At 37.7% G+C, this 27,084-nt stretch overlaps 1 protein-coding gene across 3 annotated transcripts in view; it reads left to right on the top strand.

The window, feature by feature from the left end:
* CCSER1 (coiled-coil serine rich protein 1) overlaps nucleotides 1-27,084 on the top strand; it is a 1,465,340-nt gene that overhangs the window by 590,179 nt on the left and 848,077 nt on the right. For all 3 annotated transcript variants that reach the window (XM_018049307.1, XM_018049308.1, XM_013964534.2), the window contains exon 7: nucleotides 23,667-23,744. In XM_018049307.1, coding sequence (XP_017904796.1) covers nucleotides 23,667-23,744 — 78 coding nt within the window. The remainder of the gene's footprint in view (nucleotides 1-23,666; nucleotides 23,745-27,084) is intronic.

Below are 27,084 nucleotides of genomic sequence, written 5' to 3'. Positions count from 1 at the left end.
GAGCTTATTAAATGTGGCAATCTCCACCAAATATTCCCTTCAATATAAAAAGCTCCATTAAGCCAGGATACTGGGTCTTTCTCACTGCATGATAGTCTGTGTGTGTGGGTGTGTGTGCATGCATGTGTGTTTCTGTATGTGGTTTAGTTTATGAAACCAATTTAAACACTGCATTCTTAAAAAGCTGGCTACAATCCTAAATTTTATAGAGAAGAAAAGATGTTTAGGAATCATTTACTACACTACCAAATCTGAATGCCAATGAGCTACGATTTACCATTATAATGTATTCTTTACTAATGTTGCCTTCCTTTGCTCTCAGAGGAATGTAAGGAGAGGGCCAGAATTGGCAAAAATGTTTTGTTCTGTTTCTGCCTTCTTTTTTTTGCTAATCCAGAATTTTTGATCTCTATACATTTTTCTGAAAGAGATGGGAATAACAGACCACCTGACCTGCCTCTTGAGAAACCTATATGCAGGTCAGGAAGCAACAGTTAGAACTGGACATGGAACAACAGACTGGTTCGAAATAGGAAAAGGAGTATGTCAAGGCTGTATATTGTCACCCTGCTTATTTAACTTCTATGCAGAGTACATCATGAGAAACGCTGGACTGGAAGAAGCACAAGCTGGAATCAAGATTGCCGGGAGAAATATCAATAACCTCAGATATGCAGATGACACCATCCTTATGGCAGAAAGTGAAGAGGAACTAAAAAGCCTCTTGATGAAAGTGAAAGAGGAGAATGAAAAAGTTGGCTTAAAGCTCAACATTCAGAAAACGAAGATCTTGGCATCCGGTCCCATCACTTCCTGGCAAACAGATGGGGAAACAGTGGAAACATTTTCAGACTTTATTTTTTGGGGCTCCAAAATCACTGCAGATGATGACTGCAGCCATGAAATTAAAAGACGATTACTCCTTGAAAGGAAAGTTATGACCAACCTAGATAGCATATTCAAAAGCAGAGACGTTACTTTGCCAACAAAGGTCTGTCTTGTCAAGGCTATGGTTTTTCCAGTGGTCATGTATGGATGTGAGAGTTGGACTGTGAAGAAAGCTGAGCGCTGAAGAATTGATGTTTTTGAACTGTGGTGTTGGAGAAGACTCTTGAGAGTCCCTTGGACTGCAAGGAGATCCAACCAGTCTGTTCTAAAGGAGATCAGTCCTGGGTGTTCTTTGGAAGGACTCATGCTAAAGCTGAAACTCCAATACTTTGGCCACCTCATGTGAAGAGTTGACTCATTGGAAAAGACTCTGATGCTGGAAGGGATTAGGGGCAGGAGGAGAAGGGGACGACAGAGGATGAGATGGCTGGATGGCATCAGTGACTCAATGGACGTGAGTCTGAGTTAACTCCGGGAGTTGGTGATGGACAAAGAGGCCTGGCATGCTGCAATTCATGGGGCTGCAAAGAGTCGGACATGACTGAGTGACTGAACTGAACTGAACTGAACTGATACACTTTGACAACCATTAGGGCACTAAAAGATCTAAAAAAGCTAAAATGTTAAAGTTGAGGCTTTGAATAAAAGTCTCATAAAATAAGAACTTGATATCTTTCATCCATTATAAATAAAGGTCTAGCATAAATGAGAGATTTTGTGACTTGTGAGACTAAAGAAATTTTAAAATTACCTCTAATAAAATGAAATATATAAAGAATTAATTCTTAAATATTTGATCTGTAGAAATTCAGTGATAACATTTCTTTTTCTTTTTTTGCAGATTTTCATTGTATAATGTATTGTGTGAGAACCCTAGAACTTGAAGCTGAAATGGATCAAAAAATGCTCTTTATTGCTTTACTCTTTGTTGTTGTTGTTCTGTCGCTAAGTCCTGTCCAACTCTTTGTGACCCCATGGATGCCAGCACACCAGACTTCCCTGTCCTTCACTATCTCCCAGAGTTTATTCAGATTCATGTCCATTGAGTCAGTGATGCTATCTTACCATCTCATCCTCTGCCACCCTCTTCTCCTTTTGCCTTCAGTTATTGCCACCATCAGAGTCTTTTCCATTGAGTCAGCTCTTCTCATACTGCCAAAGTATTGGCACTTCAGGATCAGTCCCTCCAGTGAATATTCACAGATTGATTTCTTTTAGGATTGACTGGTTGGATCTCCTTGCAGTCTAAGGAACTCCCAAGTGTCTTCTCTAGCACCACGATTAAAAAGCATCAATTCTTCAGTGCTCAGCCTTCTTTATGATTCAACTCTCACATCTATACATGACTACTGGAAAAACTATAGCTTTGACTATACAGACATTTGTTGGCAAAGTCATGTTTCTACATTTTAATATGTTGTATAGGTTTGTCATAGCTTTCCTTCCAAGGAGCAAGCACCTTTTAATTTCATTGCTGCAGTCACCATCCTGAGTGAGTTTGAAGCCCAAGAAAATAAAAGCTGTCACTGCTTCCACTGTTTCCCCATCTATTTGCCATTAACCAGATGCCATGATCTTAGTTTTCTGAATGTTGAATTTTAAGCCAGGTTTTTCACTCTCCTCATTCATCCACATCAAGAGGGTTTTTAGTTCCTCTTCACTTTCTGCTGTTAGAGTGGCATCATCTGTATATCTGAGCTTGTTGATATTTCTCCTGCTAACCTTGATTCCAGCTTCACCCTGGCCAGCATTTCACGTGATGTATTCTGCATGTAAATTAAATGAACAGGGTGACAATGTACAGTCTTTTCATACCCCTTTCCCAATTTAGAACCAGTCCATTGTTCCATGTAAGATCCTAAACTTTTGGGATACTTCTTCACTTGCATACAGGTTTCTCAGGAGGCAGGTAAGCTGGTCTGGTATCCCATCTCTTTAAGAATTGTCCACAGTTGTTGTGATTCACACAGCCAAAGGCTTTCACATAGTCCATGAAGCAGAAGTAGATGTTTTTCTGGAATCCCCTTTCTTTCATTATGATCCAAGGGGTGTTGGCAATTCAATTTCTAGTTCCTCTGCCCTTTCTAAATGTAGCTTGTACATCTGGAAGTTCTCAGTTCACATACTTTTGAAGCCTGGCTTGAAGGATTTTGAGCACAGTCTTTCTAGCATGCAACATGAGCACAATTGTATGGTAGTTTGTACATTCTTTGGCACTGCCCATTTTGGGGATTGGAATGAAAACTGGCCTTTCCAATTCTTTGGCCACTGCTGAGTTTTCCAAATTTGCTTGCATATTGAGTACAACACTTTCACAGCATCATCTTTTAGAATATTATATAGCTTAGCTGAAATTCTGTCACCACTAATATCCTTGTTTGCAGTAATCCTTCCTAATGTCCAGTTGATTTCAGACTCCAGTATATATTTGGCTCTAGGTGAGTGACCACACCATCGTGGTTATCTGGATCATTAAGACCTTTTTTGTATAGTTCTGTGTATTCTTGCCAGCTGTTTTTAGTGTCTCTGCTTCTGTTAGCTCCTTAATGTTTCTATTCTTTATTTTGCCCGTGCTTGCATGAAATATTCCCTTGATATCTCAAATTTTCTTGAAGAGACCTCTAGTCTTTCCCATTCTGTTGTTTTCCTCTACTTCTTTGCAGTGTTCCTTTAAGAAGGCCTTCTTATCTCTACTTGCTATTCTCTGGAGCTTTGTATTCTGTTGGGCATATCTTTCCCCTTCTCCCTTGCATTTTCCTTCTACTGTTTCCTATATGTAAAGGCTCCTTGCATTTCGTTTCCTTTGGGATCATTTAACCTAATGATTCTCAATATTAGTGGCAAATGAGGCAAGCTAAAGAGCTTTTTGTAAAGGAGTATAAAAGTAGAAAATTGATTATGGATTTTTGTTTTCTGATATCTGCTATATGAAAGCCTTTTTCCTCTGTACTCAGAGGAGTACATGTGTAAAAGTACATTTCCACAGGGACTGTGAAATCTGACAGGGAAAGAGATATGTACACACACACCCCAAATGTGGTAAGTTAAAATATTTTAAGATCCAAAAAGAGGTACAAATAATACAGTACAGAAGGTAGATATTTGCAGCATTGCTTACTTCTAAAGGCAGTAGAGAAGTTTTCTGGAAGGAGTGGACATTTGAGCTTAACTTCTAATGCAAATGAGTTTTTGATGATCGAGTTGCTGGAGAAGGGGATTTCCAGATGTTTAGGAGGAAACAATTAATGTAAGCAAGTTAAGTATCAAGATGGGAATTATGTTTAAAAAGGATTGTTGTAAAAAAGTATGATAACTTTTCTGAGAGTTGGACTCACTTACGTAAGTAAAGGTGAAGGAATTAAAACAGAAGATTTTTCTCAGTTAGAAGGGCCTGAATGCCAGTTGAAAGGGCATGGAATTCATTCATGGCCTAAGTGAAATGCTGTCTTTCAGGAAAGGAGACACATGAAAACCCGTGTTTCAGAAAGGATGTTAGGGTGTGGCAAGGCGGGAGACTGAGTTAGGGGCACCTCTTAAAATATAATAGTACAGGCAAGGATTTTAATATATTAAATATGTTTTCACTTCAATAAAAGATGAAAGCACAGGAAATGAAATTTTGCAAAACAAGCCCCATTCTTGTATTTTGTGATTGTTTCCTTCTAGAAAGTGAAGAAATTAAACAAATAAATGGAAATGAAGCTTCATCTAGTCTCTGTTGAGGTCTTGTGTAGCTAACTGTATACAGTATATGTCTGCATGTTGAATATGTGCAGTTCTGTGAAGGTCAATGGTTAATAATCAGTTCTTCAAATAAAAATGCCTTAATTTGTAACATTTGCCAATTTCTGTGGTGTAAAATAATCATTCCCTGTGGCCAATTTCAAACTATCAATGTGAAAGAAATATCGTGTAAATGAATGTGAATTGGGGGAGTTTTGGGAGGAAAACATCTTACTGATTTAGGACTGACAGGTCTTGTTGTTCTGTCGCTCAGCATGTCCAACTCTTTGTGACTCCATGGACCGCAGCACACTAGGCTTCCCTGTTCCTCACCATCTCCTGGAGTTTGCTCAAACTCATGTCCATTGAGTCAGTGATTCCAAACAACCATCTCGTCCTCTGTCATCCCCTTCTCCTCCTGCCTTCAATCTTTCCCAGTGTCAGGGGCTTTTCTAATGAGTCAGCTCTTCACATCAGATGGCCAAAGTATTGGAGCTTCAGCTTCAGCATCAGTCCTTCCAATGAATATTCAAGGTTGATTTCCTTTAGGATTGACTGGTTTGATCTCCTTGCTGTCCAAGGGACTCTGAAGAGTCTTCTCCAACAGCACAATTCAAAAGCATCAATTCTTTGGTGCTCAGCCTTCTTTATGATCACTCTTCTTGTGCTGAGGGTCAATCTTTTCCCAAATAGGAAAAAATTCTAGGAGAAGGATCAATGGAAGCTGCATTTACCAGAGATTCTGCTTACGTTAAGATAATGTTTCACTCTGTGGCTACTGACTGTTTAGAAGATATTGTTAATGAGTCCAGGCTCACTCTGTTCACCACACGATAGGCCAATGAATCTGAGAAATGAGGTGTTGAGGCAAGGAAGAGGCTAGTTGGGGAGTCGGCAGACCAAGATGGCAGGCTAGTGCATCAAAATAACCATCTTCTTGGGGTCTGAGTGCTAGTTTCTTTTAAAGATCAGAGAGAAAGAAGCAATGAGGAACTAAAGTAAAAGGGCAGAATAGAAAGGGAGAGGCAGTGGGAAGTAAAGTGAAAGGGTCTTCAGTCTTGCAAAACATCTCCAAAAGAATGGTGGTCCTTTGGAAAGTGAAAGTGAAGTCACTCAGTCATGTCCGACTCTTTGCAGCCCCGTGGACTGTAGCCTACCAGACTCCTCCACCCATAATTTCCAGGCAAGAATACTGGAGTGGGTTTGCCATTTCCTACTCCAGGGGATCTTCCCAATCCAGGGATCAAACCCGGGTCTTCCGCATTGTAGGCCAACACTTTACTGTCTGAGGCCACCAGGGAAGTCTTCCACCCATCCTTTGGAAGGGGTGTGTTAATTTATTTTATTCACAGGTGGGCATGTCAGATTATCTCTCTAGGAGCTGAACAAAGGCATTTTAGTTTATAGTCAGGCAGAGGGTCAGGGTCCTCTGAGGCAAGCTGTTAAGTATGATTAAAATAATAAAAGCAACAAAAAGCAAGTCAAAGAAACAGTTTCCAACATGGAGTCAGAATTGGCTTCCTCCCTGCAACAACATCAGTTTAAAACATTTTTTAGGCTACTCTGATGGGCTGTTCATGCTTCCAAGAAGAGATGAAAATAATTAGAGGGCACCCTGGTAAGGTGACTCCTTCACACCGTGACATGTCCCACCTCAAAATTGTCTTTTTCATGTTTTGAATTAAATTCTTTGAAAATAAATGAAAACCAGAAGTTTCATGTAATTGCTGTGATTGATGCATAGTAGTGGAACTGACGCATTGGTGATCAGGATTTAGCTATCAGGAATGGACAGATTTTGGTGAATACTTCAAGGTTTCTTGATAATTTGAGAGCCTTTAGAAAGTGTGAAAACAGAGGTAAACTGTGTGATCCCTCATAAAGATTACAGTATATAATACAGCTGAAAATTTCTAAGCAAAATTGACAGTGGGTATAAAGTTGAGGTAGATATGCTTATTCTGCTCATTACCTTTTTTTTTTTTCTGGTTTTCCTTTGTTATAAATTGATTAAATTGGTTCTACATGTATTGGCTATAGGAAGATGAAAAATTTCTTGTCTTCTTTGAGAAGGATCAGTTCAGTTCAGTTCAGTTGCTCAGTCATGTCCAACTCTTTGGAATCGCAGCACACCAGGCCTCCCTGTCCATCACCAACTCCCGGAGTTCACCCAGACTCGCCTCCATTGAGTCAGTGATGCCATCCAGCCATCTCATCCTTTGTCATCCCCTTCTTCTCCTGCCCCCAATCCCTCCCAGCATCAAAGTCTTTTCCAATGCGTCAGCTCTTCGCGTGAGGTGGCCAAAGTACTGGAGTTTCAGCTTTAGCATCATTCATAGTGAAAGAATAACTTAGGTGAGGTCATTTTGATTTCCAGGTAGCATAAGCTATGTAGTGGTGATTTTCATGATCACATCCTGATGGTATGGAGTCCAGAGAAAAAGCAGTTGTCCTTCTTGTTCTTCATAGTTTTCTGACCTGCATCTTTCCTGCTTCACTAATAACACTTTGTTCAAAGCTTGAAGCCCATCAGACTATTATGCTTGTTACCCCTCTTCATTGTAGTCTTCTTAGACCCCCAGCATATACTTCCCCTAGTCTTTAAAGATTATAGATCCTTACTCATTTTCATGATTTCCAGTATTGCTCCTGAAATATTTCTTTTTTATCCAAATTGTTCCCTCACCTTTCAGCTCCTTGAACTGATTTTTTCATAATCTTCTTCTCCATCCTATCTCAGGCAGTGTATCCAGGTGCTTACCTGACACTTCGACTCTCCTAACTGACTGAAATTTCAAACTTGAGCAAACTAAACTGTTGTGTATACATATATGTATATATGTATATCTATATCTATCTATCTCTATATATATTTCACTTCAAATGTGTTACTCCTGCAATATTTCCTATGCCTGTAAATTCCTACTTAGTCCTTATATTGGTTTAGATCCAACCTTAAAAATCAGCCTTGTCTCCTCTATTTCTCTCCTAGCCCATATCCAAACAATCAGGAAATTCTGACATTCTACCTTCAAAATATATATACCCTTCAATCAGTTTTCACCATCTGTACTGATGAAACCTTATCGCAACCATCATAAGCTCTCAACATATTACAATCACCTTCCAAGCAGTCTTGCGCCTTCTTTGCTTGCCTTTATGCAATCTCTTTTAACCTGGCATTGCCACATTTGCTGAGTTACCAAATCCAACCCACACTCAAGGGGAGAGAATTATACAACAGAGCAAATGCAAGCAAGCAGGGATCATTGGAAGCTATTCTAGAAGCCTATTACATTATGCAGTATGTCAAGTTTTAAGTGCTAGGCCTGGCATGCAGAATTTAAAGCTAGAAGCTTACTAGCATGCTATAGCAAACACAGAATTCAGCTTTTAATTTGAAAGCTGCTAACATTCTCCTGCTCAAACTGAAGAAGTCCAAGAATGGAAAGGCATTCTTTTCTTCTAGTTCAATACTATTCCAGCCAAATCTGCTCATGAAAAGCTGCTTTGTGTAGTTCAAAGTCAACCAGCAGCTCCTGAGGCCCTGGCATCTGTGTTTTGACCAAGTCTATTCAAGGCCATTGTCTTTCTGATGTTTCTGGCACCCAGAGGCTTTGTTGAGGTCCATTCATCCCAAAAACTATCACTTAAGACTCATAACAATATAAAAATAACTCCTGCCCCTGGGGAAAGTCTCCATAAGCTGCAGACAACCTTTCAGGATAAAACTCTTAGGATCTGAGGCTTAAAGCTCTTACTCAGAATTTAGCAGTTAAAAAACCTACTGCAGAGCTGTTGAACAGAACACATGTTCTCTGCATGTGATCCAGCTAGCAAAAGAAAGAGGAATGAGCTTTGCCAAGCACACCAAGTTCATCCATGCCCAATTTAGCAGCCAGAAAAGTGATGCTTCTTTGCTAGGCAGAGAAGCTGAGAGTATAACACTAGTAAAGCTCCTTCTACATGAAAGGAAACATCAGGAATGAGGAATAAGTGTTCCTTACAAATTTCAACAATTCTAATATTTTATTTGCTTTACAACATTGTTTTCTTTAAATAGAAAATTAAGCATAGACACAGATAGTTGACTTTATGGTTTATTAATGTTTATATTGAGAAAAGACCTCCACATTCTATTACTGAGAGATGTTTACCTGTATTTTCTTTAAGGTTCTTTTCCATTGTCTTTATGTTTAGCACTTTAATATATTTAAAGTTTATTTGAATGAAATTTAAAGATATAATCCTCCTATACTTAACCAACTAGTAAGTTACAGGTATTAGTAAACAACCTGGTATTTTTCTCTATGCCTATAGCCCCTGATAGCGCAGTTGATAAAGAATCTGCCTGCAGTGCAGGAGACCCCAGTTCAGTTCCTGGGTCGGGAAGGTCTGCTGGAGTAGGGATAGGCTACCCACTCCAGTATTCTTAGGCTTCTCTTTTGGCTCAGCTGGTAAAGAATCTGCCTGCAATGAGGGGGATTGATTTGATTTGGGTTTGATTCCTGTGTTGGGAAGATCCCCTGGAGAAGGGAAAGGCTACCCACTCCATTACTCTTCCCTGCAGAATTCCATGGACTGAATAGTGCATGTGGTCGCAAAGAGTTGGACATGGCTGAGTGACTTTCACTTGCAGAAAGTACAATAAATTTAGAACTCTCAAACTTCTCAAGTAGGAGAAAAATTAGTACTTTAGCCTTGAAGGAAAATTTGATAATGCATGTGAAGTTAGCCAATTATATGCATGTTGTTTAACTGTGACTATACAATTCTATAAACTTATTGGAGGAAATAACCAAAGATTTGTTTGAAGACTATCATCACAGCATTAATTGTAAAGAAAAAATGAAACTGCAAAAATGTCAAAGATTAGCAGCTTGGCCAATGTATGAAGTGTATAATGTGATAGTGTTTTATGTGCTAATCATAAAGTACATTGAAGAAAAACATTTGATACAAGAAAAATCTTAACAATGTAGTTTTTGGCAAAATTTAGAATATATAATGTACATGAATTCCAATCAGTTAAATCTCACAGAAAAAGACTGAGAAAGGAACGCACATATTAATCAGTGATTATCTTAGATAGTTGGATTTTTATTTGTTTGATTCTCTATCTGCTTACTTATGAATTCCTTTTTTCTAGTTTGTACTTTTCACAATGGCTTATCTCTTCTAATGAATTTAAGATAACCTGAGGCAGGGACGTTTACTGAACATACATCACAAATCTGGTTTGTAGTAGATTCTCAGTTCCGTTCAGTTCAGTCACTCGTCATGTCCAACTCTTTGCAACCCCATGGACTGCAGCACGCCAGGCCTCCCTGTCCATCACCGACTCCCAGAGTTTACCCAAACTCATGTCCATTGAGTTGGTGATGCCATCCAACCATCTCATCCTCTGTCATCCCCTTCTCCTCCCACTTTCAATCTTTCCCAGCATCAGGGTCTTTTCAAATGACCCAGTTCTTCTCATCAGATGGCCAAAGTATTGGAGATTCAGCTTCAATATCAGTCCTTCCAGTGAACACTCAAGACTAATCTCTTTCAGGATGTACTGGTTGGATCTCCTTGCAGCCCAAGGGACTCTCTAAAGCCTTTTCCAATACCACAATTCAAAAGCATCAATTCTTTGGCACTTAGCTTCCTTTATAGTCTAACTATCACATCCATAAAACATAGTCTTGACTAGACAGACCTTTGTTGGCAAAATAGTGTCTCTGCTTTTTAATGTGTGGTCTAGGGTGGTCATAACTTTCCTTCCAAGGAGTAAGCATCTTTTTATTTCATGGATGCAGTCACCATCTACAGTGATTTGGAGCCTAAAAGAATAAAGTCAGCCACTGTTTCCACTGTTTCCCCATCTATTTTCCATGAAGTGATGGGACCAGATGAAATGATATTAGTTTTCCGAATGTTGAGTTTTAAGCCAACTTTTTCACTCTCCTCTTTCACTTTCATCAAGAGGCTTTTTAGTTCCTCTTCACTTTCTGCCTTAAGGGTGGTATCATCTGCATATCTGAGGTTATTGATATTTCTCCTGGCAATCTTGATTCCAGCTTGTGCTTTCCACAGCCCAGTATTTCTCATGATGTACTCTGCATATAAGTTAAATAAGCAGAGTGACAATATACAGCCTTGACGTACTTCTTTCCCTGTTTGGAACCAATCTGCTCTAACTGTTGCTTCCTGACTTGATACAGATTTCTCAAGAGGCAGGTCAGGTGGTCTGGTATTCCAATCTCCTGAAGAATTTTCCACTGTTTGTTGTCATCCACACAGTCAAAGGCTTTGGCATAGTCAATAAAGCAGAAGTAGATATTTTTCTGGAGCACTCTTGCTTTTTCCATGATCCAGCGGATGTTGGCAGTTTGATCTCTGGTTCCTTTGCCTTTTTCTAAAACCAGCTTGAACATCAGGAAGTTCATGGTTAACGTATTGCTGAAGCCTGGCTTGGAGAATTTTGAGCATTACTTTACTAGTGTGTGAGATGAGTGCAGTTGTGCAGGAATTTGCACATTCTTTGCCATTGCCTTTCTTTGGGATTGGAATGAAAACTGGTCTTTTCCAGTCCTGTGGCCACTGCTGAGTTTTCCCAATTTGCTGGCATATTGAGTGCAGCACTTTCACAGCATCATCTTTGAGGATTTGAAGTAGCTCCACTGGGATTCCATCACCTCCACTAGCTTTGTTCATAATGATGCTTCCTAAGGCCCACTTGACTTCACATTCCAGATTTTTGGCTCTAGGTGAGTGATCACACCATTGTGATTATCTGGGTCATAAAGATCTTTTTTGTACTGTTCTGTGTATTCTTGCCCCCTCTTCTTGAATATCTTCTGCTTCTGTTAGGTCCATACCGTTTCTATCCTTTATTGTGCCCATCTTTGCATGAAATGTTCCCTTGGTATCTGTAATTTTCTTGACGAGATCTATTCTTTCCCTTTCTATTGTTTTCCTCTATTTCTTTGTACTGATCACTGAGGAATGCTTTCTTATCAGTGCTGCTTGTTAAATGTTGTTAATGAAATAAGACCAGAATTTCACTTTGTGGCAGCAGCAGACCATAGCAAGAATGTTCAGGAAGATAAACAGATTGAGAGATAGTAGAGATTCAAGACATAAGGAGATCCAGCACTAGTTGGTTTGAATCAGCTTTAGAGTTAGGATCAGGGACAGAATTTCTTTCCTTGGGAGAAATAGTGGATAAAAACAGAAATGCAGTTTTTGAATATGTATACAGTAATTTGGGGAAAATGACATGGGACCTTTATGGTTCAAATATCACATACTTCCATATTTGGGATACATGAGTTGAAACTGTACTTTCCTAAAACTGAAGCAAAATAAGCTTAGTCATTGTTGAGGTCACCAATGCCACCATCAACATAAATAGCCTGGTTTAAAAAATATATTGTTAATACAATTAGCCATTTCTGTCTCAAATTATGTTGCAGTGTGTCTGGAATGAAGTCATTGTGCTTTTGGTAGTTGATTTTAAAATTATTTTAAATGAATTAGAGGATATGGGTTTTGTCCCTATGGTGGCACTCTGTTGCTGCTGCTAAGTCACTTCAGTTGTGTCCGACTCTGTGTGACCCCATAGACTGCAGCTCACCAGGCTCCCCTGTCCCTGGAATTCTCCAGGCAAGAACAGAGTGCCATTTCCTTCTCCAATGCATGAAAGTGAAAAGTGAAAGTGAAGGTGCTCAATCGTGTCTGACCCTCAGCGACCCCCTGGACTGCAGCCTACCAGGCTCCTCTGTCCATGGGATTTTCCAGGCAAGAGTACTGGAGTGGGTTGCCATTGCCTTCTCCGATGGTGGCACTCTAGCACTGTTCAAAGGAGAAAGTGCTTGGTTTGTAAATGATTTGTGTGTCTTTGTACCACACCAGAGCTTGATATAAAGGATACTTTGAGAGAATCTAGTTAGTACTTTTTTTCTATCTTTATACTAAACAATGAATCTTCTGCTCTATAATGTGGTTTCTGAATGGTTCTCTTCACCAAAAAGAAAGAACTCAAATAGTTGCCACTAACAGTTCTTGGTAAAGTTTAGTGTTCATTGTTTGTTGATATTTTGGCCAAAATCTATTTAAATACAGTCTCTTATTTATTTTATTATTCTGAATCATCTGAATCATTACTTGTTCCTATTAGACTTAATAAAATTTAATTTCTAAAACATCCAAACTAAGTACCAAGTCCTAATTTCTCCTTTGAATTAGCTAGCTTGTGTCTCTGATATAGCCCATTAATTTAGGTTAGTTTGGGGTTTGATCACAACCTTGATACAGGTTTGATTTAGTGACAAAACAAATAATGAGATTAGTAATTGGAATTGATCACAGCATCAGAGTAGGGCTAAGAGCAAAGCTAACTCAATACTGAGCCAGGCATTTATTGGGATATTGTTCCTCTCAGCTATTCAATTATTGATATCAGGCAGAAAGAAATTTTAAAAATCGCTGTGAGTTTAAGAAGGTGAACTTCAGGCAGAGCTTTTGTTTACCTTGTGGATCTGTACTAAAGGCATTTTGAAGTAGAGAATGCATGGTCGGACAGTGGAGATACTCACTTTTAAGTGGGCGTGTGAACGGAATCTCCACACAGGAAAATTTGGTAGCATAATTCAAAATTATAATTGAGTATCTCTTTTAGCCCAGTAATTCTGCATATTCAAAATTCTCTTATAGGTACGGTGCATATAGTGTCAGATTATTCATTTCATTTCTGTTTGTAATAGTGAAAGAGTGAGGATGTAGCACTGGTTTTCCCTGGTGGCTCAGACGGTAAAGTGCCTGTTTACAATGCAGGAGACCCGGGTTCGATCCCTGGGTTGGGAAGATCTCCTGGAGAAGGAAACGGCAATCCACTCCAGGACTATTGCCTGGAAAATCCCATGGACAGAGGAGCCTGGTAGGCTACAGCCCATGGGGTCGCAAAGAGTCGGACATGACTGAGCGACTTCACTTCACTTCTAACTTTATTATGATTTAGCCATAATATGAAATACTGTGTAACCACACAAAAGAATGAGGGAACTCATTACATACAAATAGATGGTAATTTTAAGAAGGCAAGCTGGAGAACAGTATTATAACATGTTATCATATATGTATAGAAGAAAAGAAAAACTAACCTGTGTGTGTATATATAGGTAGATATATAGACAGAAATAAATAGATATGTATGTGTTTCTAGTATATACATATAACATCTGTAGAAGGTTATGCAGTAAATTGGTAAGATTAGTGAGCTCTGGATGACTGAAGATGAAGAGTGGAAGATAAATCTTCCTGGAAAAAAACGGTATGCTTTTTGAATTTTTTACTATGTGAATGTGTTTTCTAGTCAAAAGTAAATTTACAGTATATGATTTACATATATCCCTCGGACTGCAAGGAGATCCAACCAATCCCTCCTAAAGGAGATCAGTCCTTGGTGTTCTTTGGAAGGAATGATGCTAAGGCTGAAACTCCAGTACTTTGGCCACCTCATGTGAACAGTTGACTCATTGGAAAAAAGACTCTGAGGGGTGGGGGGCAGGAGGAGAAGGGGACGACAGAGGATGAGATGGCTGGATGGCGTCACCGACTTGATAGACGTGAGTTTGAGTGAACTCCGGGAGTTGGTGATGGACAGTGAGGCCTGGCATGCTGCAATTCATGGGGTCGCAAAGAGTCGGACACAACTGAGCAACTGAACTGAACTGAACTGATACACATATATAATTTATAAATATATAAATACATATATTTACATACATACATCTGGACTTCCCTGGTGGTTCAGACGTTAAAGAATCCACCTGCAGTGCAAGAGTCCTGGGTTCGAGCTCTGAGTTGGGAAGATCCCCTGGAGGAGTACATGGCAACCTACTCCAATAGTCTTGTCTGGAGAATCCCCACGGACAGAGAATCCCAGCAGGCTATAGTCCATGGGGTGACAAAGAGCTGGACATGACTGAGTGAGTAAGCACATAAGATATATATATGAGAATAAGTAAATATATTCTTATATCCAAGAATTTTTTAACCAGATATCATGAAACTCCAAATTAAAAAAACATGTTTGTCCCCCCAAATTTAGAAAGTAATTCAATAAATTATTTTATTACCACATTAATGTTGTTCCTATTCTCAAGGCAAAATAGTATAATACTGTGGCTTTCTACTTCTGTTAGCCAATTCAGATTATACATCCTACAATTTGCAATTTTAGATTCTGTAACACAAGGATAGTGCTTATTCCTGTATTAGAAAGGATTCCTAAATCTCAGGTGCACTGTTTTGTGAAAATGATTTGTTCACGTAGCCCTGATTTATCAAAATGTCAGATATGTCCTTAGGACTCAGCTCCTTTCTCTCCATTTCTTGGATAATCTCTACATTGGATTCCTTTCTAGGGATGTCTCTTCTACTCGGTGGCCTCTGTCAATTCAAATAGAAAAATACTCTATGACCTTAGGAGCACTGGTGAATGAAAATATCTCTTTCTCAAAATTTCAACACAATTCTCAGATTTGGTCTTCTTTAAATAATTTGGATTTTGTGTGTTTTGTGTTTAATAAGAATGATTGCGTAGTCCTTGGTTATATGCCCATGCCCATTTTGAGGCTATTAGATCAACAGTACTCAATACAAGTAGGACTTTCCTGGTGGCTCAACTGGTAAAGAATCTTCCTGCAATGCAGGAAACCTGGGTTCAATCCTTGGGTGGGAAGATCCCCTGGAGCAGGGAACAGCTACCCACTCTAGTATTCTGGCCTGGAGAATTCCATGGACTGTATACTCCATGGGGTTGCAGAGTCGGACACCACTGAGTGATTGTCACTTTCACTCTTCTTTTTTCACTCAAAACAATGGGTTGGGAGTTTTGGAGAAATCACTCCCCAAAGGAAAATTCAAATGTTGTTAACATAGTAACTGGAGTGAATGTTGGGGAAGCAAGAACATCAGGCATCAATTACACAAAGATATGAAAAAGAAAAAAAGACTGAGGTTTCATTTAGGGAAAACAGGACTGATGAAAGATGTGACGAAAATTGGTAAGCTTGCTGAACTTAGTCTAAGTCTAAAGAGTTGGTCCTGATTTAGATAGTAAACTAAGTCTGTGGTTACTTTCATTTTGAGTTACTGCCAAAACAATAAGCAAGTGAGCGTGGAATAGACACTACTTTAGGACTGAAATGAGTAGAATCAGCTTCCCCATGACTAACCTGTTTCCTCACAGAGTTAAGCCTGAAATTCAGGGGTCAGCATCCTGAATTGGAGGAGCCCAGTGCTGCTGGCTCATTGCCATATGAGAATACACTTGATGAAGGATACTTGATGACGGATTAGTATGTTCAAGTCCACGCACTAATATATAAAGACTGTCTTTTTGTGTCACATTTAAATGCTCTGCATTCTTTTTCCTCCTTTTTGGAATAACAGCATCCAGTGGGAAAAATGATAGCAAAATATAAAATCTAAGGGCAGAGAAACTGAACACACTCAATTGTTATTGAATGGCTGGATGAATAAATTTTCATAGAAAATTGGCACGTGTAATAAAAGGAAAACATTTTCAAGAAAAGTTTCCCATTAAAACTACAGAAATCTGAATTATCCTATGTGCTTTATTACTAATAACACCATTGATTATTAAAACATAATACTTGTGGATACAGTGGGGAAAGGAGAAGATGGGACAGGTTGAGAGAATAGCATTGAAACATATACATCACCACGTGTAAAATAAATAGCTGCTGCTGCTGCTAAGTCGCTTCAGTCATGTCCGACTCTGTGCGACCCCAGAGACGGCAGCCCACCAGGCTCCACCATCCCTGGGATTCTCCAGGCAAGAACACTGGAGTGGGTTGCCATTGCCTTCTCCAATGCGTGAACAGTGAAAAGTGAAAGTGAAGTCGCTCAGTCATGTCTGACTCTTCATGACCCCATGGACTACAGCTTACCAGGGTCCTCCATCCATGGAATTTTCCAGGCAAGAGTACTGGAGTGGGGTGCCATCGCCTTCTCCGAGTGGGAAGCTACTATATAACACAGGATAACAGTCTGGTGCTCTGTCACTCTGTGACAACCTAGAGAGGTGGATAGGAGTGGAGGAAGGAGGGAGGCTCAGAAAGGAGAGGATATTTATATGTATGTATTTATTTATATGTACACACACACACACTTATGGCTGATTTGCGCTGTATGGCAGAAACCAGCAAAGCTTTTTAAAGCAATTATCCCCCAGTTGAAAATAAAAAGATACATTTAGGTGACCATTTAATTTTATTAGACATAAGAAAAATCACTATATACCCTATATACCATATTTTTTACCCTAATAGCTTAAAAATTAAAATATTCTACTTACACTGAAATCTGTTTATATACTCAACAGATTTGAGCCAAATTGATCATGTTTCACTTCAAGAAATACTTATAAATGTTTTTAATTCCATAGGACAGATCCATTAATTATGCTTTCAGAGGAGATATAATTAATGGATTTGCACTATAGAATGAAGGCCTTTAGTAAATATTAATAATGCAAACTCACTCTACCAAGTACCGTAAGAGTACTCAAACAAATAGATCACCTTACGTGGCTGAAGCTTTTCCTTCCCTATGTTCCCGTGTGGAACATGAAAGCATTGAAAATAATTTAGCATCAGCTTTTTGGTGAGATCTTCATAGAAAATCAAAGATTATTTGGTGAAGAGGTTATGCATCCCAATAAAATCGTCTGTCACAATTTATTTTTATGAAAGTTAGAATAGCCCTGATGAAAGCTTAGAATATGACTATAATGACAATATGTATTGTAATCTTGAAAAGCCTGATTATATTGCTAATGAATATTTTAAATAAACTTTTTTTTTAAATTTCAAAATTCTTTCAGATGAGTTGAACAGCTTGTCTGAAGAAAAGCTCTTCAGATGAGAGTAGAGAACTGTCTTTTACCCCTCATCCGGTTTCCTCTATTGTCATTCTCTCTTAGAAGAGTCTATATCACAACAAAGAACCAATATTGATACATTCAGTTCAGTTCAGTTCAGTCGCTCAGTCGTGTCTGACTCTTTGCGACCCCATGAATCACAGCACGCCAGGCCTCCCTGTCCATCACCAACTCCCGGAGTTCACTCAGATTCATGTCCATCCAGTCAGTGATTCCATCCAGCCATCTCATCCTCTGTCGTCCTAAATTTGGTATTTATTCAGCTGTCACCAATTTTCCCCAATGTCCTTTGTGCTGTATGAGGGTTTAATCCAAGCTGCTTCCTTGCATTTAGTCATCATGTCTCCCTGGCAATATAATCTGTAGTAGTTCTTAATCTTTCCTTGACCGTGGTAACCTTGACTTTGGTCAGATTTTTGCAGAATGTTTCTCAATTTGAGTTTGTACAGTGTTTTTCTCATGTTTAGGCTGATATCATTGGAGGGGAAGATTGCAGAGGTAAGGTAACTCCTTGGGAAGATCCTCTGGAGAAGGAAATGGCAACCCACTCCAGTGTTCTTGCCTGGAAAACCCCACGGATAGAGGAGCCTGGCAGGCTATAGTCCATGGGGTCGCAAAGAGTCTGACACAACTGAGCGACTCCACTTTCTTGCACTTTCATCACATTGTATCATGCTATCTGTAGGCGCTCTACAGGATGATACCCTTGAGAACTTGGTCGAGCTAGTGTTTACCATGTTTCTCCACTGAAAGGTTACCATTTCTCTTTTTCAGTCTCTTCTCTTTAGAAATAAGTCTCTAAGAATAGCATAAGGCTGGCTGTGATTATAAGCTCCATTTCTTAAAGAGGCGGAGGGAATATCTGTATAAATTATTTGGAATATTTCTGTAAAAAGGAGTCATCTCTTTTCCCCAGTTGTTTATGTATTCATTTATTTATATATACTTTCATGCTTTTTTGTTTTATGTTTTGATTATAATCTATTACTATGCTGTTTACCTTGTTGCTCAAATTGTTCCAGCTTTGGCATTTGGGTGCTCTCTGGTGTTGGCTCATTTATCTCTTTGGCACACTCCTTTCTTTTATCTTTTGAGCACTTTCTGGCACAAGTTGTTCATCCCTTGCCCCATCCCAGGAATCCCCTACTTCTGCAAGGAGCCCTGGTTCCCTCATTAGAATAAATCAAAACCCAGGCACTCACATTAGTATAGAATCTTATATTTAAAATATGGCTTGATTGGAAAAATATTTTTAATACTTGTAAAATATTCTGTCATTTTCATGGATTGAAAAGTAGCTCTAATTTATGAATCAATGAAAAGTATTTTAGAATTGAATTTTCATTTTTATGTTATTATACAAATGGCTGGCAGATTGCAAATTTTGTACACAAAGGATTGATAGTAAGAAGTGACAGAATCAACTAAGAGTATTTTATTTCTCTGTGTAAAAAGAAAGAATAGTATGTTTCTCAAAGCTAATACAATGAATTCATATTTGTATTTTGCAATAGTAGATAGAATAGTAGAATCTAAGAGAAGATGTAATGTTCAAGTTTCAACATTTTTTTTCTGATTTAGTAAGTATTAATGCTGTCCCTTATTCTTTACTTTCACTGTTTCTTTGATGGCAATATATTGTGTGCCAAAGCCCTTAAATGTATAGTTTGGCCCTGGATAGTTGAGCAGTGACAGTTGAGTGTGATTACATTTATAATCAAACATTTTAAGCATTATTTATAATAATGGATAGACTTCCCAGATGGCACAGTAGTAAAGAATCCACGTGCCAGTACAGCATACACAAGGATGCAGGTTTGATCCCTGAGTTAGGAAGATTCACTGGAGTAGGAAATGGCAACCCACTCCAGTATTCTTGCCTGAAAAATTCCATGGACAGAGGAGCTTGGTGGGCTACAGTCCATGAGGTGACAAAGAGTAGGACATGACCAAGTGACTAAGCACACCTGCACGTCAAAATGCATGTGAATACAATGGCATTTTTCCAAATTGTGACCTAAAATTTAGCCTGGAAAAACTGTTTTTAACAAAAGTAATTCCTTTCTTGCTCATTATTTATTGGGAAAAGACTGCCTATTGTGATTTAAAAATTCTATTCACTTTCTCATTTTTAAAAAATTAAGCATAACTTTGTATATTTTTTTTCCCCAACAGTAACTTTTAGTAATTCTGACATCAGTGTTGATAGAGTAAGTACTAGATTGGTAGTCAAGAGTTGTTACCAGGATATATCAAAACTGAGGATTTAAAACACCAAATGTAACTTGAGAGTACTTTATTAATTTGTATTTAGATATAGAGTTGCATTGGTATTGCTGTCATTGAATGAAAGGGTAAATTAATTAAAATATGAGGTATGGTTAAGAGATATCTGAGGGATTTACTACAGTATTTTATCTAAAGGATGAATAGATTGGAATGCCACCTATATTACAGATCACTGAAACACAAATGGGAAAGCAAACTGAAATTGAAGATATTTTTATCTTATTTTTTGCTGTGTGTTTCTCAACTTGATAATTAAATGCAGTTTATCAGATGCTGTCATATAAGATTGATGTGCTTTTAAAACACATTTTCCTCAAGATTTCCTATGAGCAATAGAATTAAAGTGTCACACTATAAGATGAATTTGAAAGTTAAAGCAAAAACAAAGTTTTCTCTAAGAATGACATTCAAATAATCAAGGTTACATGATGCATATTTTAGACTCTGCTTTCCATAATACTTAGAATGACACATTTATTTCTGGGAAGTTGTGGGAGACCTTAACCCTAAAAGAAGTTAAACATGAAGCTTTATTTTCAGCTCATCTTCTTACCGAAGTTAAATAACCTTCATCTGATCCAGGCTTTCAGATTTTCATAGCCAAATGTCGTCTCTGTCTCCTGAATACCTGATTTTTAAAGACATAATACTTACTTATGATATGCAAAATATCAGTACTTTTAGGAAAATATCCGATAATTCAACTATATATGAACTGTGTTCTATCACTTGCTTAATTTGTCATGAAAAAGCTAGTGATAGAGAAACAGCTCGAATTTTGTTTTTCTGTTTCTGAAAAAATGTTTCACTCGTTTCTTATGTTAGAATTCTGCAATAAGTTCATTACCAAGAAAGCTCTTTGTTTCTCCATTACATCATATGATCAAATAGTGGAAGTCATCAGTCCAGAATATTTCCTGATTTTGTGCTAATAAATGGCCAAGAAGCTCTGAATATATATTTAGAAATTCGTAACTAACTCACCTCAGTTCTCTGGTGCATGTATTTTCCAGTTTCCTCTAGTAGATTATTGTTCAGTTTTTATCTAATTTCCTCCTTTAGACACTGTAACTCAATGTTCAGGCTTATGTCAGTTTCTAAAGAAACTACATGTTATGTAAAAAAATATATACACTGAGTATCTTGGTTCTTATCTTTATGGGTCATAGCCTATTTTTTTTCCGGAACTTGATAGTCAGAAGTAACCCTACTTTAATGAGTATTTAAAGTGTTTCAGTTTATTGTGTAACTGAATCAAATGAATTGAAAATGATCTTTGAATAAAAAGAGCATCCACAGCATCTATTCTTTGAGTGTGTTCTTTTCTTGGAATTTGTCAGCCAAACCTGTCTACTTGTTCCCTTATCTCAAGGTTAATCATGTTTTGTTTTAATCTATACTGTAAGTTTCTTTATTTGTGTTCATCTGTATTTGGAAATGGAGCTAAAAAAATGTAGGTGTGGATTTTTTCCCCAATGTTTTGTTTGCTTATCTACTTAAATAAATAATTCCTCTGAGAGAATGAGTTAAAAGCATAGTAAAATAACTTCTATTGCTACCTGTTATCAGTATCTTTTTATTGCTTTTAGGAAAATTGATGACAAGCCTCTAATCCAGAAGTTTTAATTGACTGCATTTTTTTAAAGGACTAAAAGAATAGCATTAGCAACATTCCAATAATTCTCTTATATTTGTGTAAATCTTGTCCTTAAAGTTTTGTTTAGTTGAATATAAGAAAGTTTGTCAAGAGCTATGGATATGGGAATTTTAAATATTTCATATTTTTTCATTTTATAGTTGTAAATTAATGGCAGATGTGCTTTTCATGATAAATTAAAAACTGGATATGATGATTTAAATCTCCATAAAAGGAAAACAGAATGACACCTATTTGAAAATCAGCCTGAAAAGTGTTGAAATAGCACTATAGTGAACGATTATAGGTACAGGTTAATAATCAAAAAATGTAAGAATATAAGTTAAGTGTAACACTGAGAAAGGCAATGCTAAAGAATGCTCAAACTACCGCAAAGTTGCACTCATCTCACATGCTAGTGAAGTAATGCTCAAAATTCTCCAAGCCAGGCTTCAGCAATATGTCAACCATGAAATTCCAGATGTTCAAGCTGGTTTTAGAAAAGGCAGAGGAACCAGAGATCAAATTGCCAACATCGGCTGGATCATGGAAAAAGCAAGAGAGTTCCAGAAAAATATCTATTTCTGCTTTATTGACTATGCCAAAGCCTTTGACTGTGTGGATCACAATAAACTCTGGAAAATTCTGAAAGAGATGGGAATACCAGACCACCTGACCTGCCTCTTGAGAAACCTGTATGCAGGTCAGGAAGCAACAGTTAGAACTGGACATGGAACAACAGACTGGTTCCAAATAGGAAAGGAGTACATCAAGGCTGTATATTGTCACCCTGCTTATTTAACTTCTATGCAGAGTACATCATGAGAAACGCTGGGCTGTAGGAAGAACAAGCTGGAATCAAGATTACTGGGAGAAATATCAATAAGCTCAGATATGCAGATGACACCACCCTTATGGCAGAAAGTGAAGAGGAACTAAAAAGCCTCTTGATGAAAGTGAAAGAGGAGAGTGAAAAAGTTGGCTTAAAGCTCAACATTCAGAAAACGAAGATCATGGCATCTGGTCCCATCATTTCATGGGAAGTAGATGGGGAAACAGTGGAAACAGTGTCAGACTTTGTTTTTTGGGCTCCAAAATCACTGCAGATGGTGACTGCAGCCATGAAATTAAAAGACGCTTACTCCTTGGAAGAAAAGTTATGGCCAACCTAGATAGTATATTCAAAAGCCGAGACATTACTTTGCCGACTAAGGTCCATCTAGTCAAGGCTATGGTTTTTCCTGTGGTCATGTATGGATGTGAGAGTTGGACTGTGAAGAAAGATGAGCCCTGAAGAATTGATGCTTTTGAACTTTGATGTTGGAGAAGACTCTTGAGAGTCCCTTGGACTGCAAGGAGATCCAACCAGTCCATTCTGAAGGAGATCAGCCCTGGGATTTCTTTGGAAGGACTGATGCTAAAGCTGGAACTCTAGTACTTTGGCCACCTCATGTGAAGAGTTGACTCATTGGAAAAGACTCTGATGCTGGGAGGGATTGGGGGCAGGAGAAGGGGACGACAGAGGATGAGATGGCTGGATGGCATCACTGATTCAATGGACGTGAATCTGAGTGAACTCCAGGAGTTGGTGATGGACAGGGAAGCCTGGCGTGTTGCGATTCATGGGGTCGCAAAGAGTCGGACACGACTGAGCGACTGAACTGAACTGAACTGAACTGAACACTGGATACCATCCTAACATAAAAGATGATTTTCATATTTAATAAAATGAACTTGAAATGCAAATTGAAAAATGATCATTTGATTAATTTGTTAGATAACTATTTCTAAACTAAAATCATTTCATTTTACAATAATTATTTGAAATTTTCTACAGCCAATTTGAGTTTACTAGCTGAGCTGCTTACCTGGTGGCTCTGATGGTAAAAAAATTCATCTGCAGTGCGGGAAACCTGGTTTCAATCCCTGCATTGGGAAGATCCCCTGGAAGAGGGCATGACAACCCACTCCAGTATTCTTGCCTGGAGAACCCCATGGACAGAGGAGCCTGGTGGGCTATAGTCCAGGGGGACGCAGAGTCAGACACGACTGAGAAACTAAGCACATTTTTACTTATTTGTTTTTTATTTTAATATGAAGAGTTAGATTCTAAATTAGGAATAATAAAAATGGCTATAAAAATACCTCTTTAATTTAATTTTGTTTTTCTTATAGAGTGCAGATATGAGCCCAGCAAGTAGCACCACTTCACTTCCAGTAAGTCCTCTTGCTGAAGAGCCTTTGCCTTTCAAGGTAAAAATAAATTTTATAATGTTTTAAAAATTGTTCACAATACTTTTAGGATCTTCAAAATGTATTTATTTTGCCATGTAAAATAGGTAGTTCAGGCATAGATAGTGAGGTTAACTGCTTTAACTTGTAAGGATATTGTTTCAGATGTTAAAATTTTGTTGTTTTGTCTGTTGTCATTCTAGTTGCTAAATAAAGGTAAATATTTTGAATAGAAATTGATGTTTTATATAGCACTTTGTCTTGAATGTAAGAGGCAATGATTTCATTATAATAGTTTGATGTCATGAATTATAGTTTTCAAATCTTTTATTTATATTAAGCAATAAGTTTGGAATGAACTATTCAGCATTCATCCAGTGGTTAAACTTTCATTAGCTGGTTAAATTTTCATTGATGACTTAGGTCATAATTAATTAATTGTGTATTCTTTAAAGACTAATGGTCAAGTCAAAAATTAAAATATAGAATCATTCCTCTAAACACTGCATTTAAAAAATAATACTAAATATGGTTAGAGAATTCTTCAGTTTGGGAGTCTATATACATTAAAAATATAAAGTCATCTTTTTGTTTTGCTATTTAAGATTGTTTCTCTTTAAGCCAAAACTTGTAAGTCAGCTATTTTAGATGTGTACTATAGATGTTTAGATTTCTTTAGGATTATTGTAAATGTACTCCTTAAGATCATGGGAAATTTAAAAAAAAAACTTGAAAAGTTGGGTTGATACTATTACTTAGGTGCAATTGTTTTAGTTTGGTTTAAAGACAAGTCAACATACTTTTGACAATTTATTATAATGATTTGTATTTTATCATTAACTTCTCATTGTTTTTCATATGAAGACGGAATCTTATTTGACTTAATATTGCTCACACCTCACACAGTGACTGACATGGATTTCCAAATATAGTACTCAATATCTGCTGTTTTGTCAAAGTGAAATTAATAGGTTAAAAATTCCATTATAAGTCTTTGGTTTTCTGATTATAAATGCTTTGTTGTTTGATGGTAGATAATATAATTGTTAAAAGCTCATTTTTTATCAGACAGTTGTTAAATAATGAATCATTTTCTGATTGTATCACTTATTGAGAATTATTTTATCATTTTACAACAAAAGGAGAAAATACTACTATGTTTCAAAGTTTATTATTCCTTAATGTTTTGTCTTATGGTTATGGGACAAAATTTACAGAAGAGTCATATTTTTAGCAAGTTTTTAATTGAATTCTCAAAGTGTCACTAGAAACTATTTTCTCTTTTTAATATATTGATAATGACTGCCCTCCTTGAAAATTAATCTATTTTTAATAGAAGTAAAAGGAGAGGTCAGCTATATTCCAAAATTTGCTGACATAAAGCTAATATAAATATAATTATTTTAGTTAGTTTCACTGACTGGTTCTAAGAGATCAATATTTTCCTCATGTTAATGTGTATAAGTGGTTTTATATGCAATTAAAGTTTCAAAGTGCTTGTGATATATAATACTGGCTTTTGGTAACCAATATAATTACAGTACTACTTAATTCACTTCTTCTGTGAAAGGAATATTATTTATATTTTTAAAAGAATTTTATCAGACTGAAAAACATTCTACTAGTATTTTAAAAATATTCAAAATTAATGTTTCAAAGTATAAAACTCCTACACTTGCTTTTTAAAATTTTTATCTTATAAATTGTTGTCATATAAATGAATAATAGAATTCTTATGTATCCTTCTTTAAACACAAAATATACAGTAATTATTTTGAGATATACTTTAGTAGCCTAGTATTTTTTAATGGCAAACAAAATTTGTTGAAAACTAAAAACACATGACATTGAACTTTTCTGACAACTATACTCCAAACAATTCTGCTATTGTATTTAATTTGTGTTAAAAACTTTAAACTTTTGATATTTGATCAACATGTTAACTAAAAAAACAAAGATTATTATATTCCCAAGAATAAAATGATACTGATCATCTTTAATCTTTTAGTTTTCTAAGACAGTGATTTTTATCAACCAACTCCAAAACCATCTGCCTTGGCTTTTGAAACCCTTGGTGGCTGGTTGAGAGACTTAAATTATACCTTATCTCCAGGGATCTTCCTGACCTAGGGTTCAAAGGCAGGTCTCCTGCATTCCCTGTATTGCAGGTAGATTCTCTACCATCTGAGCCACCAAAGAAGTCCCAGTTTATCTCTTAAGAAGTTCAGTTCGGTTGCCCAGTTGTGTCCAACTCTGCGACCTCATGAACCGCAGCACGGCAGGCCTCCCTGTCCATCACCAACTCCCAGAGTTCACTCAGACTCACACCCATCGAGTCAGTGATGCCATCCAGCCATCTCATCCTCTGTTGTCCCCTTCTCCTCCTGCCCCCAATCCCTCCCAGCATCAGAGTCTTTTCCAATGAGTCAACTCTTCACATGAGGTGGCCAAAGTACTGGAGCTTCAGCTTTAACATCAGTCCTTCCAAAGAAATCCCAGGGCTGATCTCCTTCAGAATGGACTTGTTGGATCTCCTTGCAGTCCAAGGGACTCTCAAGAGTCTTCTCCAACACCACAGTTCAAAAGCATCAATTCTTCAGTGCTCAGCTTTCTTCACAGTCCAAGTCTCACATCCACACATGACTACTGGAAAAACCATAGCCTTGGCTAGACAGATCTTTGTTGGCAAAGTCGTGTCTCGGCTTTTGAATATGCTGTCTAGGTTGGTCATAATATTTCTTCCAAGGAGTAAGCGTCTTTTGATTTCATGGCTGCAGTCACCATTTGCAGTGATTTTGGAGCCCCCCAAAATAAAATCTGACACTGTTTCCACTGTTTCCCCATCTATTTCCCATGAAGTGATGGGACCAGATGCCATGGTCTTCGTTTTCTGAATGTTGAGCTTTAAGCCAGCCTTTTCACTCTCATCTTTCACTTTCATCAAGAGGCTTTTTAGCTCCTCTTCACTTTCTGCCATAAGGGTGGTGTCATCTGCATATCTGAGCTTATTGATATTTCTCCCGGCAATCTTGATTCCAGCTTGTGCTTCCAGCCTGGCATATGCACATGATGTACTCTGCTTATAAGTTAAATAAGCGCGGTGACAATATATAGCCTTGATGTACTCCTTTTCCTATTTGGAACCAGTCTGTTGTTCCATGTCCAGTTCTAACTGTTGCTTCCTGACCTGCATACAGGTTTCTCAAGAGGCAGGTCAGGTGGTCTGGTATTCCCATCTCTTTCAGAATTTTCCAGAGTTTATTGTGATCCACACAGTCAAAGGCTTTGGCATAGTCAATAAAGCAGAAATAGATGTTTTTCTGGAACTCTCTTGCTTTTTCCATGATCCAGCCGATGTTGG

This window comes from Capra hircus, chromosome 6 (genome assembly GCF_001704415.2).
Source record: "Capra hircus breed San Clemente chromosome 6, ASM170441v1, whole genome shotgun sequence".
NCBI lineage: Eukaryota > Metazoa > Chordata > Mammalia > Artiodactyla > Bovidae > Capra > Capra hircus.
This window is presented reverse-complemented; position numbering and strand designations above follow the sequence as displayed.